The sequence below is a fragment of the Myodes glareolus genome, chromosome X (genome assembly GCF_982192425.1).
Source record: "Myodes glareolus chromosome X, mMyoGla1.1, whole genome shotgun sequence".
NCBI lineage: Eukaryota > Metazoa > Chordata > Mammalia > Rodentia > Cricetidae > Myodes > Myodes glareolus.
The window spans coordinates 148,861,117-148,887,928 of NC_142053.1; the positions used below are offsets into that span (position 1 = coordinate 148,861,117).

The window sequence follows — 26,812 nt, forward strand, 5'->3', positions numbered from 1 at the left end:
CAGACTCACACTCACAGACACAGACACGGGGTCCCCTGCCCTTCCCGGCCTTCGGGGAGACCGCGATTCCATAGAATAAAATGAAATGATATTTATGAAAAGCCCTGGGTCCCTTCCCCGCCCTCAGGGAGAGACCGCGATGTCATAGACTAAAATGAAATGAAATGTATGAAAAGCCATGGAGCCCTGCTCTGCCCTTCCCCGCCCTCAGGGAGAGACCGCTATGTCATCCGAGAAACTTCAATGACATGAAATAAAAGCGCTGGGTCCCTGCCCCGCGCTGCCCTGCCAGCTCCTCCACCCTGAGGACTGAGTCCCAGCTCCGCTCCCTCCACCGGGCGCCCGCCGGGGACCCCGTGTCTAGGACGGGAATGGGGGGACGGGAGGGAGGGACCGCGGGGGCCCGGGCTGGGGGGGGGGGATTCCCGTCTCCTCCTTCTCCTGAGAGAGTGGGGTTCATCGCGGGCTCGGGGCGGGCGGAGGAGGGGGAGAGAGCGCGGCGGGCGCGGTCTGTGGGCCCGGGACGGGAGGACACGGAGCTGCAGGGCAGAGGCTGCTGGGGGCTGAGGCTTCTCTGCACGATGCTGCTGAGTGCTTGTGCTGGGTGCTGAGCCCCCCAAGAAAGACTGAGCTCTGAATGCCAGGTGCAGAGCCTTCCAGGGAGCCATCGGGGTGCTGAGGGCTGAGTCCTGGCTGAGTGTTGGGTGCTGAGTCCCCCGCAGAGATGCTGAGCGCTGAGGGCTAGGGACTGAGGGATACGTGGGGGAGGCTGAGTGCTGGGTGCTGAGTACTAAGGGATAAGTCAATCCATAAAATACAATAAATAAGTGCTAGGTGCTGAGTGCTGGGTGTTTGGTGCTGAGTCCTTGCTGGGTGCTGGCTGCTGAGTCCCCCCCCCGAGAAGATGCTGAGCTCTGAGTGCTAGGTGCCGAGTCCTCCGTGGAGGAGGCTGCGAGCTGGGTGCTGAGTCCCCCAATAAGATACTGAACTCTGAGTGCCAGGGGTCTTTTATGGAGGATGCCGGGTGCTGATGGCTGACTCCCCCAGGAAGATGCTGAGCGCTGAGTGCTAGGTGCTGAGTCCCCCCATAAGATACTGAACTCTGAGTGCCAGGGGTCTTTCATGGAGGATGCTGGGTGCTGCGTGCTGGGTGCTGAGTCCCCCAAGAAGATGCTGAGCTCTGACTGCTAGGTGCTGAGGGATACGTGGGGGACGCTGAGTGCTGGGTGCTGCACCGAATGCCAGGTGCAAAGTCTTCCAGGGAGCCATCTGGGTGCTGAGTGCTCAGTCCTGGCTGGGTGCTGGGTGCTGAGTCCCCCCCAATAGATGCTGAGCGCTGAGCGCTAGGGACTGAGGGATACGTGGGGGAGGCTGGGTGCTCAGTGCTGGGTGCTGAGTCCCCCCCAATAGATGCTGAGCGCTGAGCGCTAGGGACTGAGGGATACGTGGGGGAGGCTGGGTGCTGGGGGCCGCAGGCTCGGGCTAGGGACTCGGGCGGCAGCGCCAGCGGTCCGCGGACCACGGCTTCTCTCTCTCCCGTCCCCTCGCCCGCGGACCCACACGCAGCCGCGCGGGGCGGCCCTGGCACCCGGGTGCGCGCCGCGGACCCCAGCGACCCCGGGCAGCGCTGCCTGGCTCCGCGCGGGCCGGCGGGGGAGCGGGAGCCTCCGAGTCCGCCGGGCACGGCTGGGGACGGACGGGGAGAGGCTGCCCCGCGTGCCCTCTTCACACACACACACGCACACGTATTTATTGAGAAATATTGAGTATTTATTGAGAAATAAAAGCCGTTTGGGGAAATAAAGCAGCCGGTTGACCCACGAAGGGACCTCGGCTGAGCACAGAGGGCCCCGGGGGATCCTGGAAGGGCTGTCTGTGCGGTGGGGGGCAGCTGTCCTGAGGGTCTGGACGGCTCTCTCGGGGACCAGAGAGATAAAGAAAATCCAGGGGAGGGATTCTCAGGCAGGGAAGGCAGGGGGACGTCTCCCCAGCACAGACACAGACACGAGGTTCCCTGACTTCCCCGCCCTGAGAGAAAATTAAATTAAATGAAATGAAATTAAATGAAATTAAATTAAATTAAAGCCCCGGGTCCCTGCTCGCCCTGCTCACTCAGGTGGGGGCTGCAGCTTAAACGGAGGCCTGAGGCCCCGCATTCGGGAGCCCAGAGCAGCCAGAGGACCCCAAAGAGACCGAGCGCTTCCTTTTCCAAATGAAAGCGTCCTCAGACAGGACATAAAGTCCGTGTTGGGACCTGGGGGATCCCCGGTCTCTCCCAACTCCCCCTCCGGCCCTGTCTTTCCAGGCAGGGGAGGTGCGGGTCCCCGCCAGCTCCACCAGAGGGCGCGCTGTAGGGGGAGGGAGGGAGGGAGGCCGGCCGCCCCGAGGGGAGTTTTCAAACGGATCCAAAGATCCCGCGAGGAACCGGGACACGATCCACGGCGGTGGTGGTGGATGTTTGGATGTTTCAAACGCAGACCCCAGCCTGTCAGCCCCCGCCCGTCAGCCACGCCGGCCCCGGGCCGCAGCCGCCATTAGCATCGCCTTTGTCACCGAGAGCCGGCGGCAGCGGCTGGGGATCGGCCCGATGGGAGGGGCAGGGAAACGCCTGCGGATCGGCGTGTCTCATTTTTAAAAATTTTTTAAAATTCCTGTGTTTGAAACTAAGGGGTGGGGGTCGCTCCAGGACGTGGTCCAGGCACTGGAGCATCTTTTTACAGAGAGAGACCCCCTCCCAAACCTGCCCTCGGCGAGCCAGCGGCGGCGGCGGCAGCGGCTGGGCATCTGCCTGCTGGGAGGGGGCCGGGAAACGCCTGCAGCTCGGCGTTTCTCATGATTAAAAAATATGTTTAAAAATCCCTGGCGCTTGGAAAAGGAGGGTGAGGTTCTCTCGAGGTCGTGGTCCGTGGAGAGAATGAACGAGGGGGACAAACCTGCCCTGCCCTGCCCTGCCCTGCCCTCAGAGAGGCCGCTACTTCATGAAATAAAATGAAAGAAAATGAAATAAGAGTGTGGGGGCTTCCAGAGGAGGGCTGAGTGCTGGGCGCTGAGTGCTGAGTGCTCAGTCCAAGTCATCAGTGCTGAGTGCTAAGTCCTATAGGCTGAGTGCTGAGGCCTGAGTGCTGAGGCCCTGAGGAAGCCAGCACAGAGGACCCAGCACCCAGCCCAGAGGACCAGCAGACTCAGTGTGCAGACGGCTGAGTGGTCAGTGCTGAGTGCTGAGTCCTGTGTGTGTGTGAGAGAGAGTGCTAAGTATGGACGGCTGCCTGCCAAGCGGTTAGTGCTGCTGAGTGCTGAGGGTGAAGGGCTCAGTGCTGAGTGCTAAGTGGTTAGTGCTAAGTACTGAGTGCTGAGGCCTGAGTCTTGAGTGCTGAGTGCTAAGTGCTGATTTCTAAGGGGTGAGCACTGAGTCCTGACTGCTGAGTGCTATGTGCTGAGTGCTAAGTGCTGATTTCTAAGGGGTGAGCACTGAGTCCTGAGTGCTGAGGGCTAAGACCTACCAGAACTCCTTCCAGGAAGAGCCCATAGCTAGATCGATGGATGGACAGAGACCTCTCCTCCTCCTTCGTGGACGGATGGGGAAGAGGACAGGCAGGCCGCCCTGGCTGGCTACCCAGCCTGGAGACCCTGAGCAAGCGAGCTAGAGGACCCAGCACCCAGCACCCAGCCCAGAGGACTCTGCACCCAGCACTCAGCATCCAGAGAGAGGCCCGGGGAGCACCAGGGACCGGCAGACTCCGTCTGCAGACGCCTGGGCACGCTGCCAGGCCCGGATTTTTCCTATAAAATCCCACAGGCTGGCGTGGTGAACGTCTCACAAGCACAGACTCACACTCACAGACACGGACACGGGGTCCCCGGCCCTTCCCGGCCTTCGGGGAGACCGCGATTCCATAAAATAAAATTAAATTTTATTTTTTAAAATAAAAAAAATTTATTTTTCATTTTAAAATAAAATGAAATTAAATGTATTAAAAGCCCTGGGACCCTGTCCTGCCCTTCCCCACCCTCAGGGAGACTGCTATTTCCTAAAATAAAATGACATGAAATGAAATAAAAAGCCCTGGGTCCCTGCTGAACTTGAAAATGATCCACGGTTCTGTATTTTTTGGATTTTTAACACGCAGACACCCAGGCCTCAGCCTGTCAGCCTCTGCCCGTCAGCGAGGCCGGCCGCAGGCTGCCAGAGCCATTAACATTTCCTTTGTCAGCCCGGGGCGGCGGCGGCTCAGCGACCTCGGCTTGGAATCCGCCCGGCGGGAGGGGGAGGGGCAGGGAAGGCCTGCCGGTCCGCCTTTCTCATTTTCAAAAATTCCTAAAAATTCCTGTGTTTGAAAATAAGGGGTGAGAGTCTGTCCAGGACGTAGTCAAGGAACTGGAGAATCTTTTTTTAGGTGGATACCCACTCCCAACGTGAAATCCACACCAGGGGAGGCAGTGAAACAGGCCTAGGAGCTGTGGAGGGAGAGCGGCTGCCAGGCCTGCAGGGCTGCGTTTCTAATTTTCAAAAATTCCTAAAAATTCCTGTCGTTGAAACTAAGGCGTGAGGGTCGCTCCAGGACGTAGTCAAGGGTCTGGAGAATCTTTTTTTAGGTAGATACCCGCGACCAACGTGAAATCCACACCAGGGGAGGCCCTTAAACAGGCCTAGGAGCTGTGGGGAGACAGCAGCTGCCAGGCCTGCAGATCTGCGTTCCTCATTTTTAAAAATTCTTAAAAATTCCTGTCTTTGAAATTAAGGGGTGGGGGTCCGTCCAGGACGTGGTCAAGGATCTGGAGAATCTTTTTTGACATAGATACCCACTCCCAGCATGAAATAAAGACCAGGATAGGCTTTAAAACAGGCCTAGATGCTGAGGGTAGAGCAGCTGCCAGATCAGCCAGGCCTGCTGCGGACCTGCGTTTCTCATTTTTAAAAAATTCTTAAAAATTCCTGTTTTGAAAATAAGGGGTGGGGGTCGCTCCAGGACGTGGTCAAGGGTCTGGAGAATCTTTTTTTAGGTAGATACCCACTCCCAACGTGAAATCCACACCAGGGGAGGCCCTTAAACAGACCTAGGAACTGGGGGGACAGAGCGGCTGCCAGGCCTGCATGGCCTGCGTCTCTAATTTTCAAAAATTCCTAAAAATTCCTGTCGTTGAAACTAAGGCGTGAGGGTCGCTCCAGGACGTGGTCAAGGGTCTGGAGAATCTTTTTTTAGGTAGATACCCGCTCCCAACATGAAATCCAGACCAGGGGAGTCACTGAAACAGGCCTAGGAACTGGGGGGACAGAGCAACTGCCAGGCCTGCATGGCCTGCGTCTCTAATTTTCAAAAATTCCTAAAAATTCCTGTCGTTGAAACTAAGGCGTGAGGGTCGCTCCAGGACGTGGTCAAGGGTCTGGACCATCTTTTTTTAGGTAGAGACCCGCTCCCAACATGAAATCCAGACCAGGGGAGGCAGTGAAACAGGCCTAGGAGCTGTGAGGGGAGAGCAGCTGCCAGATCTGCCAGGGCTGCGTTTCTCATTTTTAAAAATTCTTAAAAATTCCTGCATTTGAAAATAAGGGGTGAGGGTCTGTCCAGGACGTGGTCAAGGATGTGGACCATCTTTTTTTAGGTAGATACCCGCTCCCAACATGAAATCCACACCAGGGGAGCCAGTGAAACAGACCTAGGAGCTGAGGGGACAGAGCAGCTGCCATTAGAAACCTGAGTTTCTAGGTTTCTAGCACTCTAGCTGAGTGCTGGGGGCTGAGTGCTGAGTGCTCAGTCCAAGTCATCAGTGCTGAGTGCTGAGTCCTATAGGCTGACTCCTGAGGCCTGAGTGCTGAGACCCTGAGGAAGCCAGCACAGAGGACCCAGCACCCAGCCCCGAGGACCAGCAGACTCCATGTGCAGATGGCTGAGTGGTCAGTGCTGAGTGCTGAGTCCTGAGTGCTAAGTCGTTAGTGCTGAGTGCTGAGTCCTGTGTGTGTGTGTGTGAGAGTGCTAAGTATGGACTGCTGCCTGCCAAGTGGTTAGTGCTGCTGAGTGCTGAGGGTTAAGGGCTCAGTGCCGAGTGCTGAGTCCTCAGTGCTAAGTGGTGAGTGCTAAGTACTGAGTGCTGAGGCCTGAGTGCTCAGTGGTTAGTGCTGAGTGCTGAGTCCCGTGTGTGTGTCTCAGACAGGGCTGTGCCCGCTCTAACGGACACCGGGAGGGAGGGAGGGAGGGAGGGAGGGGGACGGGGCTGACGTCAGCGCGGACCCCGGCGGAACCCCCCCGCCCCCCCCCCCGCCGCAGAGGACGCCGGTCCGGGGCCCCGCCCGTCTGTAGTCCTGGGCTGGGCCCGCGGCGGCCATCTTGGTAGTCCGGGGGAAACTGAGAAAACTCGGGAAAAACTCGGCTTTGGCGCTCAGAGACGCCGCGTTGGGGCCGATTGGGGAATCCGCGCGCCCGGCCTGCCGCGGCGGCCCCTCCCCCCGCCCCCGGGCGGCCGAGCCGAGCCGAGCCCGGGACCCCGCCCCGCGGGCGTGGCGAGCAGAGCGGAGCGGAGCGGGGCCGCGCGGGCGCCGGCGCCCGGGGGCGGGGGGAGGGGCGGCGGGGACGCCCGCCGGGACCGGGGCCCCGGGAGCGGCGCGGCGGAGGCCGGAAACGGAACTGGGCGGGCGGGGGGAAGGGGGCCGGATCTGCCGCGGGCGGGCGGGCGGGCAGGGCGTGTGTGCGAGGGGATCCGCGGCGGCGGGCGGCCATGTGCCTGCCTGCGCGCGCGTGTGTGGGAGACGGGGACAGAGACGCGGCGGCGTGCAGACCCGGGACGGGGAGCGCACGCGGGCGGGCGGGCGGGCGAGCAGGCGGGATTTCTAGCTCCGGGGTGGGGAGCGGAGCCCGGATTCCCGGTCATTTATTGGATTTTCCCCGCTCTTCTCTTCCAGGCGGACACGTGGAGCCCGGCCGCCCAGCCAAGCCGCGGGAGCAGCGAGAACGGAACCGGAGCCGGGATCCCGGGACATTTACTGCACTTTCCCCACTCTTCTCTTCCAGGCGGACACGTGGAGCCCTCCCAGCCGCCCGGCCGCGCCGCGGGAGCAGCGGGAACGGAACCGGAGCCTGGATCCCGGGATCCCGGGCGCCCACGTGGTGGCCCCGGCGGGTCCCGATCGTCCCCCTTTCTCTCTCTCCCACAGGCTGCCGGCTCCTGCACGCGCGTGTGTGTGTGTGTCTGCGTGGGACAGACAGAGACAGAAGCTGCTGCGGCTCGGCCCTCCCTCGCGTCTCCCCAGCGTCCGCGGCGGGCTTTGGGGATTTCTAACACGCCCCGAACCCCGGCTTTTGGCTCATTCTCCGTTCCCCCTTCTTCTCTTCCAGGCGGACACGTGGAGCCCGGCCGCCCGGCCGCCCGGCCGCGGGAGCAGCGAGAACGGAACCGGAGCCGGGACCGGGGAAGCCTGGATCCCGGGCGCCCACGTGGTGGCCCCCGCGGGTCCCGATCGTCCCCCTTTGTCTCTCTCCACGCTCGGCCCCGGCTTTTGGCTCATTCTCCGTTCCCCCTTCTTCTCTTCCAGGATCCCGGCCGCCACGTGGACAGCCTGGGGACCCGGGAGAGACGGGAGAGAGTGTGTGAGTGGGAGAGATTCGGGATTTTCGGGATTTTTCCAGTGTGTGAGTGGGAGAGATTCGGGATTTTTCCAGTGTGTGAGTGGGAGAGATTCGGGATTTTCGGGATTTTTTCCACTGACTCCTCTAATAAAGTTGCCTTGTTTTCACTCGATCTGCGCTTCGAACCCGGTTCCTCCGGACCAAAAAGAAGGGTTGCTAGCCGGCAGAGCCACCGCGGCCTGGATGGAGAGCAGCCTGCAGCTGGCGTTCTTAGCTTTTATCTCGGCCCCAGAAGCCTAAACGGCAGGAGGCTTGGGATTCGAACCCGGGTCCTCCGGATCTAAAAAGAGGGGTGCTAGCCGGCAGAGCCACCGCAGCTTAGGAGGGGAGCAGCCCGCAGCTGGCGTTCTTAGCTTTCAGCTCTGTCCCAGCAGCCTAAAAGGCAGGGGACCCGGGTCTCGAACCCGGGTCCTCGGGACCAAAAAGAGGGTTATTTCACCCACTGAGCCACCACGTGAGTACTAGGTAGTGTTGTTCAGTGGGCACTGATAGCTCTTAGTGTCTGACTCCCAGTCCAGCAAAATAGATGGGACCCGGGTCTCGAACCCGGGTCCCCGGGTTCAAAAAGTGGGTTACTTAAACCACTAAGCCACCACGTGAGTACTAGGTAGTGTTGTTCAGTGGGCACTGATAGCTCTCAGTGTCTGACTCCCAGTCCAGCAAAATAGATGGGACCCGGGTCTCGAACCCGGGTCCTCAGGATCAAAATAAGTGGTGGCTTAGACCACTGAGCCACCGGCTCAGCTCTAGTTACTGTTGTTCAGTGGGCACTGATAGCTCTCAGTGTCTGACTCCCAGACTAGCAAAATAGATGGGACCCGGGACTCGAACCCGGGTCCTCGGGACCAAAAGAAGGGTAGCTTAACCCACTGAGCCACCAGGGCAGGCATACTGTAGAGAGGTCAGAGGACGCTGATAACCTCTCCCCGACCTACCAGTCTCAAGCAAAAGAGTAGGACCCAGGACTCGAACCCGGGTCCTCGGGATCAAAACAATAGGGACTTAACCCACTGAGCCACCGGGCCAGGCATACTGTGTAGAGGTCAGAGGACACTGATAACCTCTCCCCGACCTACCAGTCTCAAGCAAAAGAGTAGGACCCAGGACTCGAACCCGGGTCCTCGGGATCAAAACAATAGGGACTTAACCCACTGAGCCACCGGGCCAGGCATACTGTGTAGAGGTCAGAGGACACTGATAACCTCTCCCCGACCTTCCAGTCTCAAGCAAAACAGTAGGACCCAGGACTCGAACCCGGGTCCTCGGGATCAAAAAGTAGGTTACTTAACCCACTGAGCCACCAGGCCAGCTCTATTGTAGAGGGGTCAGAGGACACTGATAACCTCTCCCCGACCTACCAGTCTCAAGCAAAAGAGTAGGACCCAGGACTCGAACCCGGGTCCTCGGGATCAAAACAATAGGGACTTAACCCACTGAGCCACCGGGCCAGGCATACTGTAGAGAGGTCAGAGGACACTGATAACCTCTCCCCGACCTACCAGCCCAGCCAACGAGCAAAAAAGCAAGGCAACGCGGGTCTCGAACTGGGGTCCTCGTAATCGGAAAGTGAGGCAACCTATCCACCGAGCCACCGGGCCTGCTCCACTGAACAGGGGTCAGAGGTCGCTGATAGCTCTTCGCGCCGCCCTGCCAGGCAGGCAAAACAGATGGGTCCGGGTCTCGAACCCGGGTCCTCGGGGACAAAAGGAGGGTGGCTTAGCCCACTGAGCCACGGGGCCAGCTTTACTGTACATGGTTCAGAGGACACTGATAGCTTCTCCCCGCCCTCCCTCCCGGGCCCCACACACCCAGGGAGCCAATGTGTCCCCCACACAGAGAGACCGAGAAGACCCAGACAGAGAGTAGGGTTGGCAGGACTTAGGGTTCGCTGTGGGCTAGGGTTGGGGCGCAGCTAGGGCTCAGGCGGAGCTAGGGTTCGCTGTGGGCTAGGGTTGGGGCGCAGCTAGGGCTCAGGCGGAGCTAGGGTTCGCTGTGGGCTAGGGTTGGGGCGCAGCTAGGGCTCAGGCGGAGCTAGGGTTCGCGCGGGGCTAGGGTTGGGGCGCAGCTAGGGCTCAGGCGGAGCCAGGGTTCGCGCGGAGCTAGGGTTCGCTGTGGGCTAGGGTTGGGGCGCTGCTAGGGCTCAGGCGGAGCTAGGGTTCCCGGGACCAAGGGTTCGCTGTGGGCTAGGGTTGGGTCCCGGTTAGGGTTCGCGCGGGCCTAGGGTTCGCTGTGAGCTAGGGTTGGGGCGCTGCTAGGGCTCACGCGGAGCTAGGGTTCCCGGCAGTTAGGGTTCGCGCGGGGCTAGGGCTCGGGCCGAGCTAGGGTTCCCGGCAGTTAGGGTTCGCGCGGGGCTAGGGCTCGGGCCGAGCTAGGGTTCCCGGCAGTTAGGGTTCGCGCGGGCGGGGCTAGGGCTCAGGCCGAGCTAGGGCTCCCGGCCGCTTCTAGGGCGGGTCCGGAAGCCGGCTGCGGACTCTGAGCCGGCAGCGCGGCGGACTACGTCTCCCATGAGCCTCCGCGGCGGCCGCCCGTTTCCCGCGCTCGGGCCTGGCGGGAGCCGGCCGCCATGCTTGAAGTCCGTGTGGGAGAAGTCGGGGGGAACCTGGTGAAATTGGCGAAATTGGCCGCGGTGGGGCTCGTGGGAAGCGACCGTGAGGACGGAAGGGAAGGACAGAGAGGTAGGTGCGGCGGGAGCGCGCGCGCGCGGGTCCGGGGAGCGAGCCGGGGAGGGAGCGGGAGAGCGGGAGACGCAGACGGGAGCCGGGGAAAATCGTGGAAAAACAACGGGGAAAAACGGGGATCCCGTGTGTCTGTGGGCTGCAGGCGGAGGATCGCTGAGTCCCCCGCCCCCGTGGGAGCCGACAGCCGCGAGCCCCGGCTTCCCCGTCGCTCACCGAGCCCCGCTCTTGTCTCCCAGGCAGACGCGGCAGCCCCGAGAGATCCGTGTTGGACAGCGCCCGGGACCCGGAGAGACTGACTGCACAAACAGCCCGTGTGAGTGAGTGCCAGAGACTCGTCGTTCCTGAGATTTCTCACTGTCTGTCTCTTGAAATAAAACGATTGCCTTGCTCTTGCCGTGTCTCCACGCTCACCCGCACGCAACAGGACCCACACATAAGGGTCCTGTCTGTAAAAATTTTTAAAAGTGTAGGGGACCCCTGTCAAAACTTTTTTTTTTTTTTTTTTTTTTTTTTTTTTTTTTTTTTTTTTTTTTTTTTCCGATTATTAATGCAGCGATATGCCAACGTCACTATCGTTTCCACATAGAGATCACGTCTAGATGCCTGGCAACAGGCGCAAGCGGGATTCCAACCTGCGACCTTGGCACCAGGCACTCAGCGTTAGGCGCTCCTACTGCTCTGAGCCACGGCTCGAGCTGCTGACAGCCACCTTCGAATTTCCGGGACTTATAGGCTAAAGCGGGCTGACGATTTGGCAAAAGAGACCTGGGCGGGTGGGGGGGGAGAAGAGCAGCCAGGGACCCGGCAGGGGGTGTGTCTGTGTCTGTGTGTGTGTGTGTGTGTGTGAGAGAGAGAGCAGACGGGCGGGGCTGCTGTCACTGCAGAGCTGGGGATTCTGTCTCCTGACCCAGAACTCAGATCCATGTCCCTCATAAAAGCTGCTTTCTCTCGATTTCAGAGACTGCTTCAGAGTTCCAGCCACAGCACACAGCCATCTGGACGGAGGACTCAGCACCCAGCACCCAGCACCCAGCACTCAGTCAGGTCATGGGCACATTCTCCTCTGGCTGGCTGTTTTAAATCCTGACAGGGACCTGGACAGAGCCACTGATTTCTTTTCCATCCACAGACACTCACTCCTCTGCAGCCAGCAGTCGTTATTCTGCCCGGAGGACTCAGCACCCAGCACCCAGCCATCTCAATGGAGGACTTAACCCACAGCACCCAGCCATCTGAATGGAGGACTGAGCCCACAGCACCCAGCACCCAGCACTCAGCAGAGAGGACTCAGCACCCAGCACCTGCCTGCCTGCCTGGGGAACAGCACACACTGGCTCTGCAGACCCCCGGGCAGCAGCTTCCACACACAGGCTGCCTGCTGCCGGCCTCCCTGGACGTCAGCCTGACCAGAAATGAACAGGCAGCCCCTGAGACTCGGTCTTGTTCCTCACAGAACATTAAATGTTTAGTTCATGGAAAGCTCCCTTTCATTGAATAAAGTCTCTGAAGGGAAGATCACTGAAGAACTAGGGAAAAGCACTTGAAAAATACCCAAAATCATTAAAAAAGAGGGAGACTCATTTTAAAGCGGGTCCCATCATGTTTTAAATCATTTCAGACATGGGGAGAATCCTTTAAACATGGAGAAAATAATTTTAAAAATGGGGAAAATCATTTAAGAGATGGTGAAAATCATTAAAAAGGAGGGAAGATGATTTAAGAAATAGGGAAAATAATTAAAAGATAGGGAATATCCTTTAGGACATGGGGAGAATCATTAAAAATCAGGGATGGTGATTGGGAACCTAGGGAAAAAATTTTAAAAAATAGGGAAAATAAATAAAAGGTTGGGAATATCATTTAGGACATGGGGAGAATCATTCAAAATCAGGGAAGGTGATTGGGAACCTAGGGAAACTATTTTTAAAAATAGGGAAAATAATGAAACCTAGGGAGAATCCTTTTAACAAGGGTCCAATCATTTTTAGAATGGCCAAAATCACTTCAGAAATGGGGAAAATCATTAAACATCAGGGAAGGTGATTGGGAACCTAGGGAAAATATTTTAAAAAATAGGGAAAAAATTTAAAAGATAGGGACTATCCTTTAGGACCTGGGGAAAATTATTAAACATCAGGAAAGATGATTGGGAACCTAGGGAAAATATTTTTAAAAATAGGGAAAATAATTAAAAGGTTGGGAATATCATTTAGGACGTGGGGAAAATCATTAAAAATCAGGAAAGATGATTGGGAACATAGGGAAAATAATTTAAGGAATGGGGAAAAGAATTAAACATAGGGAATATCATTGAAGACATGGGGAAAATAATTATAGATCCGGGAATATCATTTAAGAAATAGGTAAAATCATTAAAAAAAATAGTGAGTATCATTGAGAGATAGGAAAAAATCATGGAAGTCCTAGGGAAAATAATTTTAAAAATAGGCCAAATCATGAAACACTGGGGAAGTTCCTTTAAACCTAGGAGGACTCAGCGCCCAGCACTCAGGCTGGCTTGGGGGAGAGGCCACAGAGGCCTCAGCGCCCAGTACTCAGGGGCGGTTTGGGTGCAGGCACGGAGGACTCAGCTCCCAGCACCCTCCCTCCACGGAGGACTCAGCACTCAGCACTCAGCAGCCAGGCCGGTCGAGCAGTTGGCCCTGGGCGCTGACTGGCTCCGTTCATTTTTCCCATAGCCCAGAAGCAGCGAGGTCGACCAGTTGTCCCGTTCAGCGGCCTCGGCGGGGTTTGGGGCCTCGAACCCCGGTCCGCGGCGGGGCTGGGCGGAGGGGAGGGCGACGGAGGAGCCCGCACAGGGCACCTGGGGACGGTGACGGAGGACTCAGCGCCCAGCACTCAGGCAGGCTTTGGGGACTGGGACGGGGGACTCAGCTCCCAGCACCCTCCCTCCGCGGAGGACTCAGCACTCAGCACTCAGCAACCACGCAGGTCGACCAGTTGTCCCGTTCAGCGGCCTCGGCGGGGTTTGGGACCTCGAACCCCGGTCCGCGGCGGGGCTGGGCGGAGGGGAGGGCGACGGAGGAGCCAGCACAGGGCACCTGGGGACGGGGACGGAGGACTCAGCGCCCAGCACCCGGGGACGGTTTGGGGACTGGGACGGAGGACTCAGCTCCCAGCCAGCACTCAGGGGCGGTTTTGGTACAGGCACGGAGGACTCGGCGCCCAGCACTCGGGGACGGTTTGTGTACAGGCACGGATAACTCAGCGCCCAGCACCCTCCGCAGAGGACTCAGCACTCAGCACCCGCGCTCTGCAGACGCCAGGATTTTTCATAAAATCCCCCGGGCTTGGACGGTGACTGACGAGCACAGACAGACACACGGGGAAAGGGAATCCGATCCCCAGGCCCCTGCCTGCCTGCCTGCCTGCCCTGGCCTAAGCCCTCCCTCAGGCCTTAGGGTGAGTGAAATCGGGAAAATCATGAAAAATGAGGGAAGATCGCTTAAGAACTAGGAAAAAGAATTTAAAAAATAGCTAAACTCATTTAAAAAGAGGGAGACTCATTTTACAGTGGCTCAAATCATTTTTAAAATGGCGAAAATCATTTCAGACATGGGGAACATAATTTTAAAAAGAGGGAAAATAATTTTAGAAATAGAGAAAAGAATTTTAAACACAGAGAAAATAATTAAAAATAGGGAGAATCCTTTTAAAATGGGTCCAGTCATTTTTAAAATGGCGAAAATGATTTAAGAAATAGGGAGAATCATTTTAAAAGGTGCAAATAATTTTAAAAATAATTTTAGAGATAGGGAAAAATTTTAAACACAGAGAAAATAATTAAACATAGGTAGAATCCTTTTAAAATGTGGCCCATCATTTTTAAAATGGCGAAACTGATTTAAGAAATAGGGAGGAGAATTTAGAAAGTCGAGAAAATAATTAAAAATAGGGAGAATCCTTTTAAAATGGGTCCAGTCATTTTTAAGATGGCGAAAATCATGTCAGAAATGCGGAGAATCATTTAAAAAGGGCGAAAATAATTTTAAACCTCGGGAAAATCATTGAAGAGATGGTGAAAATCATTAAAAAGGAGGGAAGATCATTTAGGATAGAGGGAAAGGATTTTAAAAAGGCGGCCATCATTTTTTAAATGGCGAAAATAATTTTAAAAATCGGGAAAATAATTAAAGCTGGGGAAAAATCCTTTAAAAACAGGAAAAATCATTTAAGAAATGGGGAATATCATTTTAAACGTGGTGAAGGGGACAGAGGACTCAGCGCCCAGCACCCTCCCTGCACAGAGGACTCAGCACTCAGCACTCAGCAGCCAGGCCGGTCGAGCAGTTGGCCCTGGGCTCTGACTGGCTCCGCTCATGTCTCCCATAGCCCAGAAGCAGCGAGGTCGACCAGTTGTCCCGTTCAGCGGCCTCGGCGCGGATTGGGGCCTCGAACCCCGGTCCGCGGCGGGGCTGGGCGGAGGGGAGGGCGACGGAGGAGCCTGCACAGGGCACCTGGGGACGGGGACGGGGACGGGGGACTCAGCGCCCAGCACCCGGGGACGATTTGTGTACAGGCAGGCAGGACTCAGCGCCCAGCACCCTCCCTGCACAGAGGACTCAGCACTCAGCAACCACGCAGGTCGACCAGTTGTCCCGTTCAGCGGCCTCGGCGCGAATTGGGACCTCGAACCCCGGTCCCCGGCGGGGCTGGGCGGAGGGGAGGGCGACGGGGGAGCCAGCACAGGGCACCTGGGGACGGGGACGGGGGACTCAGCGCCCAGCACCCGGGGACGGTTTTGGTACAGGCACGGAGGACTCAGCTCCCAGCACCCTCCCTCCACGGAGGACTCAGCACTCAGCACTCAGCAACCACGCAGGTCGACCAGTTGTCCCGTTCAGCGGCCTCGGCGGGGTTTGGGGCCTCGAACCCCGGTCCCCGGCGAGGCTGGGCGGAGGGGAGGGCGACGGAGGAGCCAGCACAGGGCACCTGGGGACGGGGACGGGGGACTCAGCGCCCAGCACCCGGGGACGGTTTTGGTACAGGCACGGAGGACTCAGCGCCCAGCACCCTCCCTGCGTAGAGGACTCAGCACTCAGCAGCCAGCCAGGCTCTGCAGACGCCAGGATTTTTCAAAAAAATCCGCCGTGTTTGGACTCAGGCAGGCTTTGGGGAGAGGCCACAGACGACTCAGCACCCAGCACTCAGGCAGGCTTTGGGGCCAGGCACGGAGGACTCAGCGCCCAGCACTCAGGGGCGGTTTGGAGACTGGGACGGAGGACTCAGCCCCCAGCACTCAGGGGCGGTTTGGGGACGGGGACGGAGGACTGAGCGCCCAGCACCCGGGGACGGTTTGGGTACAGGCACGGGGGACTCAGCGCCAGCACCCGGGAACGGTTTGGGGACGGGGACGGACGACTCAGCGCCCAGCACCCTCCCTGCGCAGAGGACTCAGCACTCAGCAGCCAGCCAGGCTCTGCAGACGCCAGGATTTTTCAAAAAAATCCGCCGTGTTTGGACTCAGGCAGGCTTTGGGGAGAGGCCACAGACGACTCAGCGCCCAGCACTCAGGGGCGGTTTTGGTACAGGCACGGAGGTCTCAGCGCCCAGCACTCAGGCAGGCTTTGGGGAGAGGCCACAGACGACTCAGCGCCCAGCACTCAGGGGCGGTTTGGGGACAGTCAGAGACGACTCAGCGCCCAGCACCCTCCCTGCGCAGAGGACTCTGCACTCAGCAGCCAGCCAAGCTCTGCAGACGCCAGGATTTTTCATAAAATCCCCCGGGCTTGGACGGTGCCCGGCCCCTCACAGGCACAGACAGACAGACACACGGGGAAAGGGAATCCGATCCCCAGGCCCCTGCCCTGCCTGTCTGCCCTGGCCTAAGGCCTCCCTCAGGCCTTAGGGTGAGTATAAAATCATTAAAAATGACAGAAGATCACTTAAGAAATAGGAAAAAGAATTTAAAAAATAGCTAAAATCATTTAAAATGAGGGAGACTCATTTTAAAACGGGTCATATCGTTTTTAAAATGGCGAAAATCATTTCAGACATGGGGAACATAATTTTTAAAAGAGGGAAAATAATTTTAGAAATAGGGAAAAGAATTTTAAACATAGAGAAAATCATTAAAAATGGGTAGAGTTATTTGAAAAGGTGGCCACTCGTTTTTAAAATGGCGAAAATGATTTAAGAAATAGGGAGAATCATTTTTAAAAGGTGCAAATAGTTTTAAAAATAGGGAAAATAATTTAAGAAATAGGGAAGAAATTTTAAACATAGAGAAAATAATTAAAAATAGGTAGAATCATTTTAAAATGTGGCCAATAATTTTTAAAATGGCGAAAACGATTTAAGAAATAGGGAGGAGAATTTAGAAAGTAGAGAAAATAATTAAAAATAGGGAGAATCCTTTTAAAATGGGTCCAGTCATGTTTAAGATGGCGAAAATCATGTCAGAAATGCGGAGAATCATTTAAAAATGGCGAAAATAATTTTAAACATCGGGAAAATCATTGAAGACATGGTGAAAATCATTAAAAAGGAGGGAAGATCATTTAGGATCGAGGGAAAGGATTTTAAAAAGGCGCCCATCATTTTTTAAATGACGAAAATAATTTTAAAAATCGGGAAAATAATTAAAGCTGGGGAAACATCTTTTAATAACAGGAAAAATCATTTAAGAAATGGGGAATATCATTTTAAACGTGGTGAAGGGGGCAGAGGACTCAGCGCCCAGCACCCTCCCTCCACAGAGGACTCAGGACTCAGCACTCAGCAGCCAGGCCGGTCGAGCCGTTGGCCCTGGGCGCTGACTGGCTCCGCTCATGTCTCCCATAGCCCAGAAGCAGCGAGGTCGACCAGTTGTCCCGTTCAGCGGCCTCGGCGGGGTTGGGGGCCTCGAACCCCGGTCCGCGGCGGGGCTGGGCGGAGGGGAGGGCGACGGAGGAGCCAGCACAGGGCACCTGGGGACAGGGACGGAGGACTCAGCGCCCAGCACTCAGCGGCGGTTTGGGGACAGGCACGGAGAACTCAGCGCCCAGCACTCCGGGGCGATTTGGGGACTGGGACGGGGGACTCAGCGCCAGCACCCGGGGACGGTTTGGGGACTGGGACAGAGGACTCAGCTCCCAGCCAGCACTCAGGGGCGGTTTGGGGACAGGCACGGGGGACTCAGCGCCCAGCACCCTCCCTGTGCAGAGGACTCAGCACTCAGCACCCACGCTCTGCAGACGCCAGGATTTTTCAGAAAATCCCCCGGGCTTGGACGGTGCCCGGCCCCTCACAGGCACAGACAGACAGACACACGGGGAAAGGGAATCCGATCCCCAGGCCCCTGCCTGCCTGCCTGTCTGCCCTGGCCTAAGGCCTCCCTCAGGCCTTAGGGTGAGTGACATCGGGAAAATTCACGAAAAATGAGGGAAGATCGCTTAAGAAATAGGAAAAAGAATTTAAAAAATAGCTAAAATCATTTAAAAAGAGGGAGAATCCTTTTAAAATGGGGCCAATCATTTTTTAAGTGGCTAAAATGATTTTAAAATTAGGGAAAATAATTTTAAACATCGGGAAAATAATGAAGAGCAGGGAGAGTCATTTTAAAATGGGGCCAATCGTTTTTAAAATGTGAAACATGATTTTAAAAATCGGGAAAATGATTAAGAACAGGGAGAATCATTTTAAAATGGCGAAGATGATTTTTAAAATAGGCAAAATGATTTTAAAAATAGGGAAAATAAGTAAGAACAGGGAGAATCCTTTTAACATGGGGTCCATGATGTTTAGAATGGCACAAATAATTTTAAAAAGAGGGAAAATAATTTGAGAAAGAGGGAAAAGAATTTTAAACATAGAGGAAATCACTAAAAATGGGTAGAATCATGTTAAAACGTGGCCAATCATTTTTAAAATGGCGAAAATTATTTTGAAAATAGGGAAAATGATCTTAAAACTAGGGAATATAATTAAGAGCAGGTAGAATCCTTTTAAAAGGGGGCCAATCATTTTTAAAATGGCGAACATGATTTTAAAAATAGGGACAAAGATTTTAAAAATAGGGAAAAGAGTGAAACACGAGGGAAGATCATTTAAAAATAGGAAACATCATTTCAGAGGTGGGGAACAGAATTTAAAACTTAGAGAAAATCATTAAACATAGGTAGAATCCTTTTAACATGTGGCCACTCGTTTGTCAAATGGCGAAAATAATTTTTAAAAAAAGGGAAAATCATGAAACCTGAGGGAAGATTATGTATACATAGGAAACGTTATTGAAGACATGGGGCCTATCGTTTTCAACATGGGCCAAATCATTTTAAACATAGGGAAAAGAGTGAACCGTGAAGGAAGGTCGTTTAAAAACAGGAGAGATCATTGAAGCGATGGGGAATATCATTTTCAACATGGTGAGGGGACAGAGGACTCAGCGCCCAGCACCTGGGGACGAGCACGGAGAACTCAGCGCCCAGCACCCTCCACAGAGGACTGAGCACTCAGCACCCACGCTCTGCACCCCTTCCTTCTCTGGCTCTGTCCAGCAGGGCGAGGTGCTGATCTCTGAAAACTCCACCAGAGGGAGCGAGCGCGGTTCTGGGGGGGGAGCGGGAGGCCCGGCCGCCCCGAGGGGAGTTTTCAAACGGATGAAGAATCCCGCGATGAACTCGGACGCGATCCACGGTGGTGGATGTTTGGATTTTTAGAACGCAGACCCGCTGGCCTCAGCCTGTCAGCCCCCGCCCGTCAGCCACGCCGGCCCCGGGCCGCAGCCGCCATTAGCATCGCCTTTGTCACCGAGAGGCGGCGGCGGCGGCTTGGGATCTGCCCGGGGGGAGGGGGCAGGGAAGGAAACGCCTGCAGACCGGTGTTTCTCATTTTTAAAAAATTCTTAAAAATTCCTGATTTGAAAATCAGGGCTGAGGGTCCCTCCAGGACGTGGTCAAGGGTCTGGAGAATCTTTTTACAGAGAGAGACCCACTCCCAGCATGACATCAAGACCAGGAGAGTCAGTGAAAGAGGCCTAGGCGCTGAGGGTAGAGAAGTTGCCAGGGCTGCCAGGGCTGCTGCGGATCTGCAGTTCTAATTTTCAAAAATTCTTAAAAATTCCTGTGTTTGAAAATAAGGGGTCTGGGTCCCTCCAGGACGTGGTCAAGGATCTGGAGAATCTTTTTTGACATAGATACCCTCTCCCAGCATGAAATCAAGACCAGGATAGTCAGTGAAAGAGGCCTAGGAGCTGAGGGAAGAGCAGCTGCCAGATCAGCCAGGGCTGCTGCGGATCCGCGTTTGTAATTTTTAAAAATTCTTAAAAAGTCCTGTGTTTGAAACTAAGGGGTGCGGGTCACTCCAGGACGTGGTCAAGGATCTGGAGAATCTTTTTACAGAGAGAGACCCACTCCCAGCATGAAATCAAAGCCAGGGGAGTCAGTGAAAGAGGCCTAGGCGCTGAGGGTAGAGAAGCTGCCAGATCAGCCAGGGCTGCTGCGGACCTGCGTTTCTCATTTTCAAAAATTTTTTAAAAATTCCTCTTTTGAAAATAAGGGGTGGGGGTCACTCCAGGATGTGGTCAAGGGACTGGAGAATCTTTTTACAGAGAGATACCAACTTCCAACATGAAATCAAGACCAGGAGAGTCAGTGAAAGAGGCCTAGAGGCTGAGATTAGAGCAGCTGCCAGGTCAGCCAGGGCTGCTGCGGATCTGCAGTTCTAATTTTCAAAAATTCTTAAAAATTCCTGTGTTTGAAAATAAGGGGTCTGGGTCCCTCCAGGACGTGGTCAAGGATCTGGAGAATCTTTTTTGACATAGAGACCCACGACCACCATGACATCAAGACCAGGAGAGTCAGTGAAAGAGGCCTAGGCGCTGAGGGTAGAGCAGCTGCCAGGTCTGCCAGGCCTGCTGCAGACCTGCGTTTCTCATTTTTAAAAATTTTTTAAAAATTCCTCTTTTGAAAATAAGGGGTGGGGGTCACTCCAGGATGTGGTCAAGGGTCTGGAGAATCTTTTTTGACATAGATATCCACTCCCAGCATGAAATCAAGACCGGGAGAGTCAGTGAAAGAGGCCTAGGCGCTGAGGGTAGAGCAGCTGCCAGATCAGCCAGGGCTGCTGCGGATCTGCGTTTCTCATTTTCAAAAATTCTTAAAAATTCCTGTGTTTGAAATTAAGGGGTGGGGGTCCCTCCAGGACGTGGTCAAGGGTCTGGAGAATCTTTTTTGACATAGATACCCACTCCCACCATGAAATCCACACCAGGGGAGCCGCTTAAACAGGCCTAGGAGCTGAGGGGACAGAGCGGCTGCCCTCAGAGACCTCCGACCCAAACCCTGATGTCAGGGCCGAATCCTCCCCGCGCTGAGGTTCCTGAGCGTGGTCCCCCGGGGGAGAGACAGGGGGGGACCCGGTCAGACCCCGTTGAGGAGGCGACAGTCGTCCTGAGGCCAGAATCCTAGAGAGCTGACTGCAGAGTCCCAGAGCTCCCGGGCTGCCGGCTGCCTGCCTGCACACAGAGAGGCCGGCCCTTAGCCAAGACTCCTTGAAAAAAATCCATCTTCTTCCCATCCCCGCAGAGATCCAGGCCCTCTGGTCACCTCGATGGGACACGGGCCCGTCACTGGGTTGGTAAAAATGCCGACTTCAGCCTCCAACATATGGGACGGTGTGGAGGGCGATCCCCTGGACCAGATATAGATATATATATAAAAAATCCATGTGAGTTATTGACAGGCCATCCATGTGAGTGATTGTCAGGCAGGGAAGGCGGGTGAACGTCTCCCCAGCACAGACACAGACACGGACACGAGGGTCCCTGACTTCCCCGCCCTCAGAGAAAATTCAATGAAATTAAAATAAATTAAATTAAATGAAATGAAATAAAAGTCCCTGGTCCCTGCCGGCCCTGCTCACTCAGGTGGGGGCGGCAGCGATACGCCGAGGCCTCAGGCCCCGCATTCGGGAGCCCAGAGACGCCCGAGGACCCCACAGAGACCGAGCACTGGATTCTCCGATCTACAGCGTCCTCAGACCTCCCATCCATCCAGGGTCGGGGACGCCGGGGACCCCCCTCCCTCCCGTCTCGGGCTCTGTCCGGCGGGGCGCGGTGCTGATCCCTGCGGACGCCACCAGGGGGAGCGCGCGCGGTGCTGGGGGGGGAGCGGGAGGCCCGGCCGCCCCGAGGGGAGCGCGGAGCGGGTTTGGGAAACGGATGAAACATCCCGCGATGGACGCGGACACGATCCACGGCGGTGCGGTCGTGGGAGGTGTAACACAGACGCGCCGGCCTCGGGCCTCCCTCAGGCCGCAGCCACGAACGTTCCCTCCGTCAGCCAGCGGCGGCGGGCGGCTGGGGATCGGCCCGGGGGGAGGGGGCAGGGAAACGGCTGCGGATCGGCGTTTCTCAGTTTTAAAAAATTTTTAAAAATTCCTGGGTTTGAAACTAAGGGGCGGGGGTCGCTCCAGGACGTGGTCCAGGCACTGGAGCATCTTTTTACAGAGAGAGACCCCCTCCCAAACCTGCCCTCGGCGAGCCAGCGGCTTGGCATCTGCCTGCTGGGAGGGGGCCGGGAAACGCCTGCAGCTCGGCGTTTCTCATGGTTTAAAACATGTTTAAACATCCCTGGCGCTTGGAAAAGGAGGGGTGGGGGGCCGGTCGAGGCCGGGGTCCGTGGAGAGAATGAACCGGGGGGGACACAGACCCTGATCCCAGCGGATCCGGAGGCCTCCCACTCTCGGACACGGACACGGGGTCCCCTGCCCTTCCCGGCCCTCGGGGAGACCGCCATTCCCTCAAATAAAATGAAATAAAATTTAATAAGGGCCCTGGGGCCCTGCCCTGCCCTGCCCTGCCCTCAGAGAGGCCGCTACTTCATGAAATAAAATGAAATAAAATGAAATAAGAGTGTGCTTAGAAAATGAAATCAGCTGTGTGCCAAGTGTGGAGTCCTGAGGGCGGAGTGCCGAGTCCCGAGTGGTCACCGGAGAGGGCTGAGGGCTCAGTGCTGAGTGTCTGTGTCCAGAGGAACCGGGGGTCTCTCGGGGAGGGAGGGGGGCTGAGCCACAGGCCAGAGGTCCCCAGGAGAGGATGGGGGCTTCCAGAGGAGGGCTGAGTGCTGGGGGCTGAGTGCTGAGTGCTCAGTCCAAGTCATCAGTGCTGAGTGCTGAGTGCTAAGTCCTATAGGCTGAATGCTGAGGCCTGGGTGGTAGGAGTGCCAAGTATGGACGGCTGCCTGCTAAGTGGTTAGGGCTGAGTGCTGAGGGTTAAGGGCTCAGGGCTGGGTGCTGAGGCCTGAGTAGGAGTGCCAAGTACTGAAGGCTGCCCGCTAAGTGGTTAGTGCTGAGAGCTAAATGCTGAGTGCTGAGCTTTAAGTGCTAGGTTCTTCCACTTCAGGCTGGCTACCCAGCCTGGAGACCCTGAGGAAGCCAGCCCAGAGGACCAGCAGACTCAGTGTGCAGACTGCTCAGTGGTTAGTGCTGAGTGCTGAGTCCTGGGTGTGTGTGAGAGTGCTAAGTATGGACTGCTGCCTGCCAAGTGGTTAGTGCTGCTGAGTGCTGAGGGTTAAGGGCTCAGTGCTGAGTGCTGAGTCCTGAGGGCTAAGTGGTTAGTGCTAAGTACTGAGTGCTGAGGCCTGAGTCTTGAGTGCTGAGTGCTAAGTGCTGATTTCTAAGTGGTGAGCACTGAGTCCTGAGTGCTGAGGGCTAAGTTCTACCAGAACTCCTTCCAGGAAGAGCCCACAGATAGAGAGAAGGATGGACAGAGACCTCTCCTCCTCCTTCAGGGACGGATGGGGAAGAGGACAGGCCACCCTGGCTGGCTATCCAGCCTGGAGACCCTGAGGAAGCGAGCTAGAGGACCCAGCACCCAGCACCCAGCACAGAAGAGCCAGCACCCAGCACTGAGCACCCAGAGAAAGGCCCAGGGGACACCAGGGACCCGCCTGGGCACGCTGTCAGGCCCGGATTTTTCCTATAAAATCACACGGGCTGGCGTGGTGAACGTCTCACAGGCACAGACACACACTCACAGACACGGACACGGGGTCCCCGGCCCTTCCCGGCCTTCGGGGAGACCGCGATTCCATAAAATAAAATGAAATTAAATGTATTAAAAGCCCTGGGACCCTGTCCTGCCCTTCCCCACCCTCAGGGAGACTGCTATTTCCTAAAATAAAATGACATGAAAGGAAATAAAAAGCCCTGGGTCCCTGCTGAACTTGAAAATGATCCACAGTCCTGTATTTTTTGGATTTTTAAAACGCAGACCGCTGGCCTCAGCCTGTCAGCCCCCGCCCGTCAGCAAAGCCGGCCCCGGGCCGCAGCCGCCATTAGCATCGCCTTTGTCACCGAGAGGCGGCGGCGGCTTGGAATCTGCCCGGGGGGAGGGGGCAGGGAAGGAAACGCCTGCAGACCCGTGTTTCTCATTTTTAAAAAATTCTTAAAAATCCCACTTTTGAAAATGAGGGGTGGGGGTCACTCCAGGACGTAGTCAAGGGTCTGGAGAATCTTTTTTTAGGTAGAGACCCGCTCCCAACGTGAAATCCAGACCAGGGGAGGCCCTTAAACAGGCCTAGGAGCTGGGGGGACAGAGCAACTGCCAGGCCTGCAGATCTGCGTTCCTCATTTTTAAAAATTCCTAAAAATTCCTGTGTTTGAAAATAAGGGGTGAGAGTCTGTCAAGGACGTGCTCAAGGGTCTGGAGAATCTTTTTTTAGGTAGATACCCACGACCAACGTGAAATCCACACCAGGGGAGGCAGTGAAACAGACCTAGGAGCTGTGGGGACAGAGCAGCTGCCAGGCCTGCATGGCCTGCGTCTCTAATTTTCAAAAATTCCTAAAAATTCCTGTCGTTGAAACTAAGGCGTGAGGGTCGCTCCAGGACGTGGTCAAGGGTCTGGACCATCTTTTTTTAGGTAGATACCCGCTCCCAACATGAAATCCACACCAGGGGAGGCACTGAAACAGGCCTATGACCTGTGGGGAGACAGCAGCTGCCAGGCCTGCAGATCTGCGTTCCTCATTTTTAAAAATTCTTAAAAATTCCTGCATTTGAAAATAAGGGGTGAGGGTCGCTCGAGGACGTGGTCAAGGGTCTGGAGAATCTTTTTTTAGGTAGATACCCGCTACCAACATGAAATCCAGACCAGGGGAGGCACTGAAACAGGCCTAGGAGCTGTGAGGGGAGAGCGGCTGCCAGGGCTACAGGTCTGCGTCTCTAATTTTCAAAAATTCCTAAAAATTCCTGTCTTTGAAACTAAGGGGTGAGGGTCGCTCCAGGACGTGGTCAAGGGTCTGGACCATCTTTTTTTAGGTAGATACCCACGACCAACATGAAATCCAGACCAGGGGAGCCACTTAAACAGGCCTAGGAGCTGAGGGGACAGAGCAGCTGCCATTAGAAACCTCCAACAAAAGCAATGATGTCAGGGCAGAACCCTCCCCGAGCTGAGGTTCCTGAGCGTGGTCCCCCGGGGGAGAGACAGGGGGGACCCGGCCAGACCCTTTGGAGGAGGCTAAACTCGTCCTGAGACCCAGAATCCTAGAGAGCTGACTGCAGATTCCCACAGCTCCCCGGCTGCTGGCAGCCTGGACCCAGACAGACAGGCAGGCCAGGGCCCCCCGTGTTCTCCCTGAAGGGGCAGGGCCTGCAGGGATTCCTGGGACTCCTGATGGAAGACGCGGTCTGCAGGGAGACGTGAAACGGATTTTATGTAGAAAGACGGTGGATGGAGGGAGACAGAAAAGCTGTTCTTGGAGATCCCGCGGCCGGTGGGGTCCTCTCCGGGGACCTGGGCTGAGCGCAGAGGGCCCCGGGGGCTCCCGGAGGAGCTGCCTGGGACGTGGGGGGCCGCTGTCCGGCCCCGTCCGGCTCCCTGCGCCCTCAGCTGCCGCCTTCCCCTCTCTGCCGTCCGGATATCTGTGTCTGGAGGACCCTTCTCCTCTCCAGACCCTTCCTGGACCAGATCTCTATAAAAAACCACATGGGAGGGATTCTCAGGCAGGGAGGGCTGGTGAACGTCTCCCCAGCACAGCCACGAGGTTCCCTGACTTCCCAGCCCAGAGAGAACATTAAATTAAATTAAATGAAATTAAATGAAATCCCAGGGTCCCTGCCTGCCCTGCTCACTCAGGTGTGGGCTGCAGCCAGACACGGAGGCCCTTAGGCCCAGCATTCAGAAGCCAAAGGACCCCAAAGAGACAGAGGACTTCCTTTTCAACATGAAAGTCAATGATTTGGAGAGATTTCGGGGACCCCATGTCTCCCAACCCCTCCTCTGGCTCTGTCTCCCGATGGGAGCGCAGAGGGGATTTTGAAAACTGGTGAAAAATCCCACGATGGACGTGGACATGATCAACGGCGGTGTTTTTTCTAGATTTTGAACACGCAGACCCACCCGCGGGCCTCAGCCTGTCAGCCTCTGCCCGTCAGCGAGGCCGGCCGCAGGCTGCCTCAGCCATTACCATTTCCTTTGTCGGCCCGGGGCGGCGGCGGGGCAGCGACCTCGGCTTGGGATCCGCCCGGCGGGAGGGGGAGGGGCAGGGGAGAGCTGCCGGTCCGCCTTTCTCATTTTTAAAAATTCCTAAAAATTCCTGTGTTTGAAAATCAGGGGTGAGGGTCCCTCCAGGACGTGGTCAAGGGTCTGGAGAATCTTTTTTGACGTAGATACCCACTCCCGACATGAAATCCAGAGCAGGGGAGGCCGTGAAACAGGCCTAGGAGCTGTGGAGGGAGAGCGGCTGCCAGGCCTGCAGGGCTGCGTTTCTAATTTTCAAAAATTCCTAAAAATTCCTGTCGTTGAAACTAAGGCGTGAGGGTCGCTCCAGGACGTGGTCAAGGGTCTGGAGAATCTTTTTTTAGGTAGATACCCACGACCAACGTGAAATCCAGAGCAGGGGAGGCAGTGAAACAGACCTAGGAGCTGTGGGGACAGAGCAGCTGCCAGGCCTGCAGGTCTGCGTCTCTAATATTTAAAAATTTCTAAAAATTCCTGTAGTTGAAAATAAGGGGTGAGGGTCGCTCCAGGACGTGGTCAAGGGTCTGGAGAATCTTTTTTGACATAGATACCCACTCCCAGCATGAAATCCAGACCAGGGGAGCCGCTTAAACTGGCCTAGGAGCTGAGGGGACAGAGCAGCTGCCCTCAGAGACCTCCAACCCAAACCATGATTTCAGGGCAGAATCCTCCCCGAGCTGAGGTTCCTGAACGTGGTCCCCCATGGTAGAGACAGGAGGGACAGGGCCAGACCCTGTTGAGGAGGCTAAACTCGTCCTGAGACCCCAAATCCTAGAAAGCTGACTGCAGATTCCCAGAGATCCTCTGCTGCTGGCTGCCTGGACCCAGCTGCTGAGTGCTGGGTGCTTGGGGCTGAGTCCTTGCTGGGTGCTGAGTACTAAGTGCTCAATCCATCCTAACAATAAATCAAATAAAGTAAATAAGTGCTAGGTGCTGAGTGCTGAGTGCTGAGTGCTAAGTCGATCCATAAAATAAAATAAAGGATTGCTAGGTGTGGAGTGCTGGGTGCTGAGGAGACAGGCCCCGAGCCTCCCCTGGCCAGAGATCTA

At 55.9% G+C, this 26,812-nt stretch overlaps 1 protein-coding gene across 9 annotated transcripts in view; it reads left to right on the forward strand.

The window, feature by feature from the left end:
• Nucleotides 1-11,810, forward strand: part of LOC148117559 (uncharacterized) — a 114,807-nt gene extending 102,997 nt beyond the window's left edge. For 2 of the 9 annotated variants that reach the window (XR_015737039.1, XR_015737038.1), the window contains one exon: nt 11,256-11,810. Coding sequence is in view for 6 of the 9 variants with exons in the window: in XM_087903113.1 (XP_087759239.1) it covers nt 10,183-10,294; nt 10,534-10,614; nt 11,256-11,341; nt 11,427-11,795 (648 nt within the window). In the remaining 3 variants the exon portion in view is untranslated. Of the gene's footprint in view, nt 1-10,084; nt 10,299-10,533; nt 10,615-11,255 lie in introns of those variants that run through there. The other 7 variants (XM_087903115.1, XM_087903117.1, XM_087903113.1 and 4 more) reach the window with 7 other exon arrangements.
• The last annotated feature ends 15,002 nt before the right edge of the window (nt 11,811-26,812 follow it).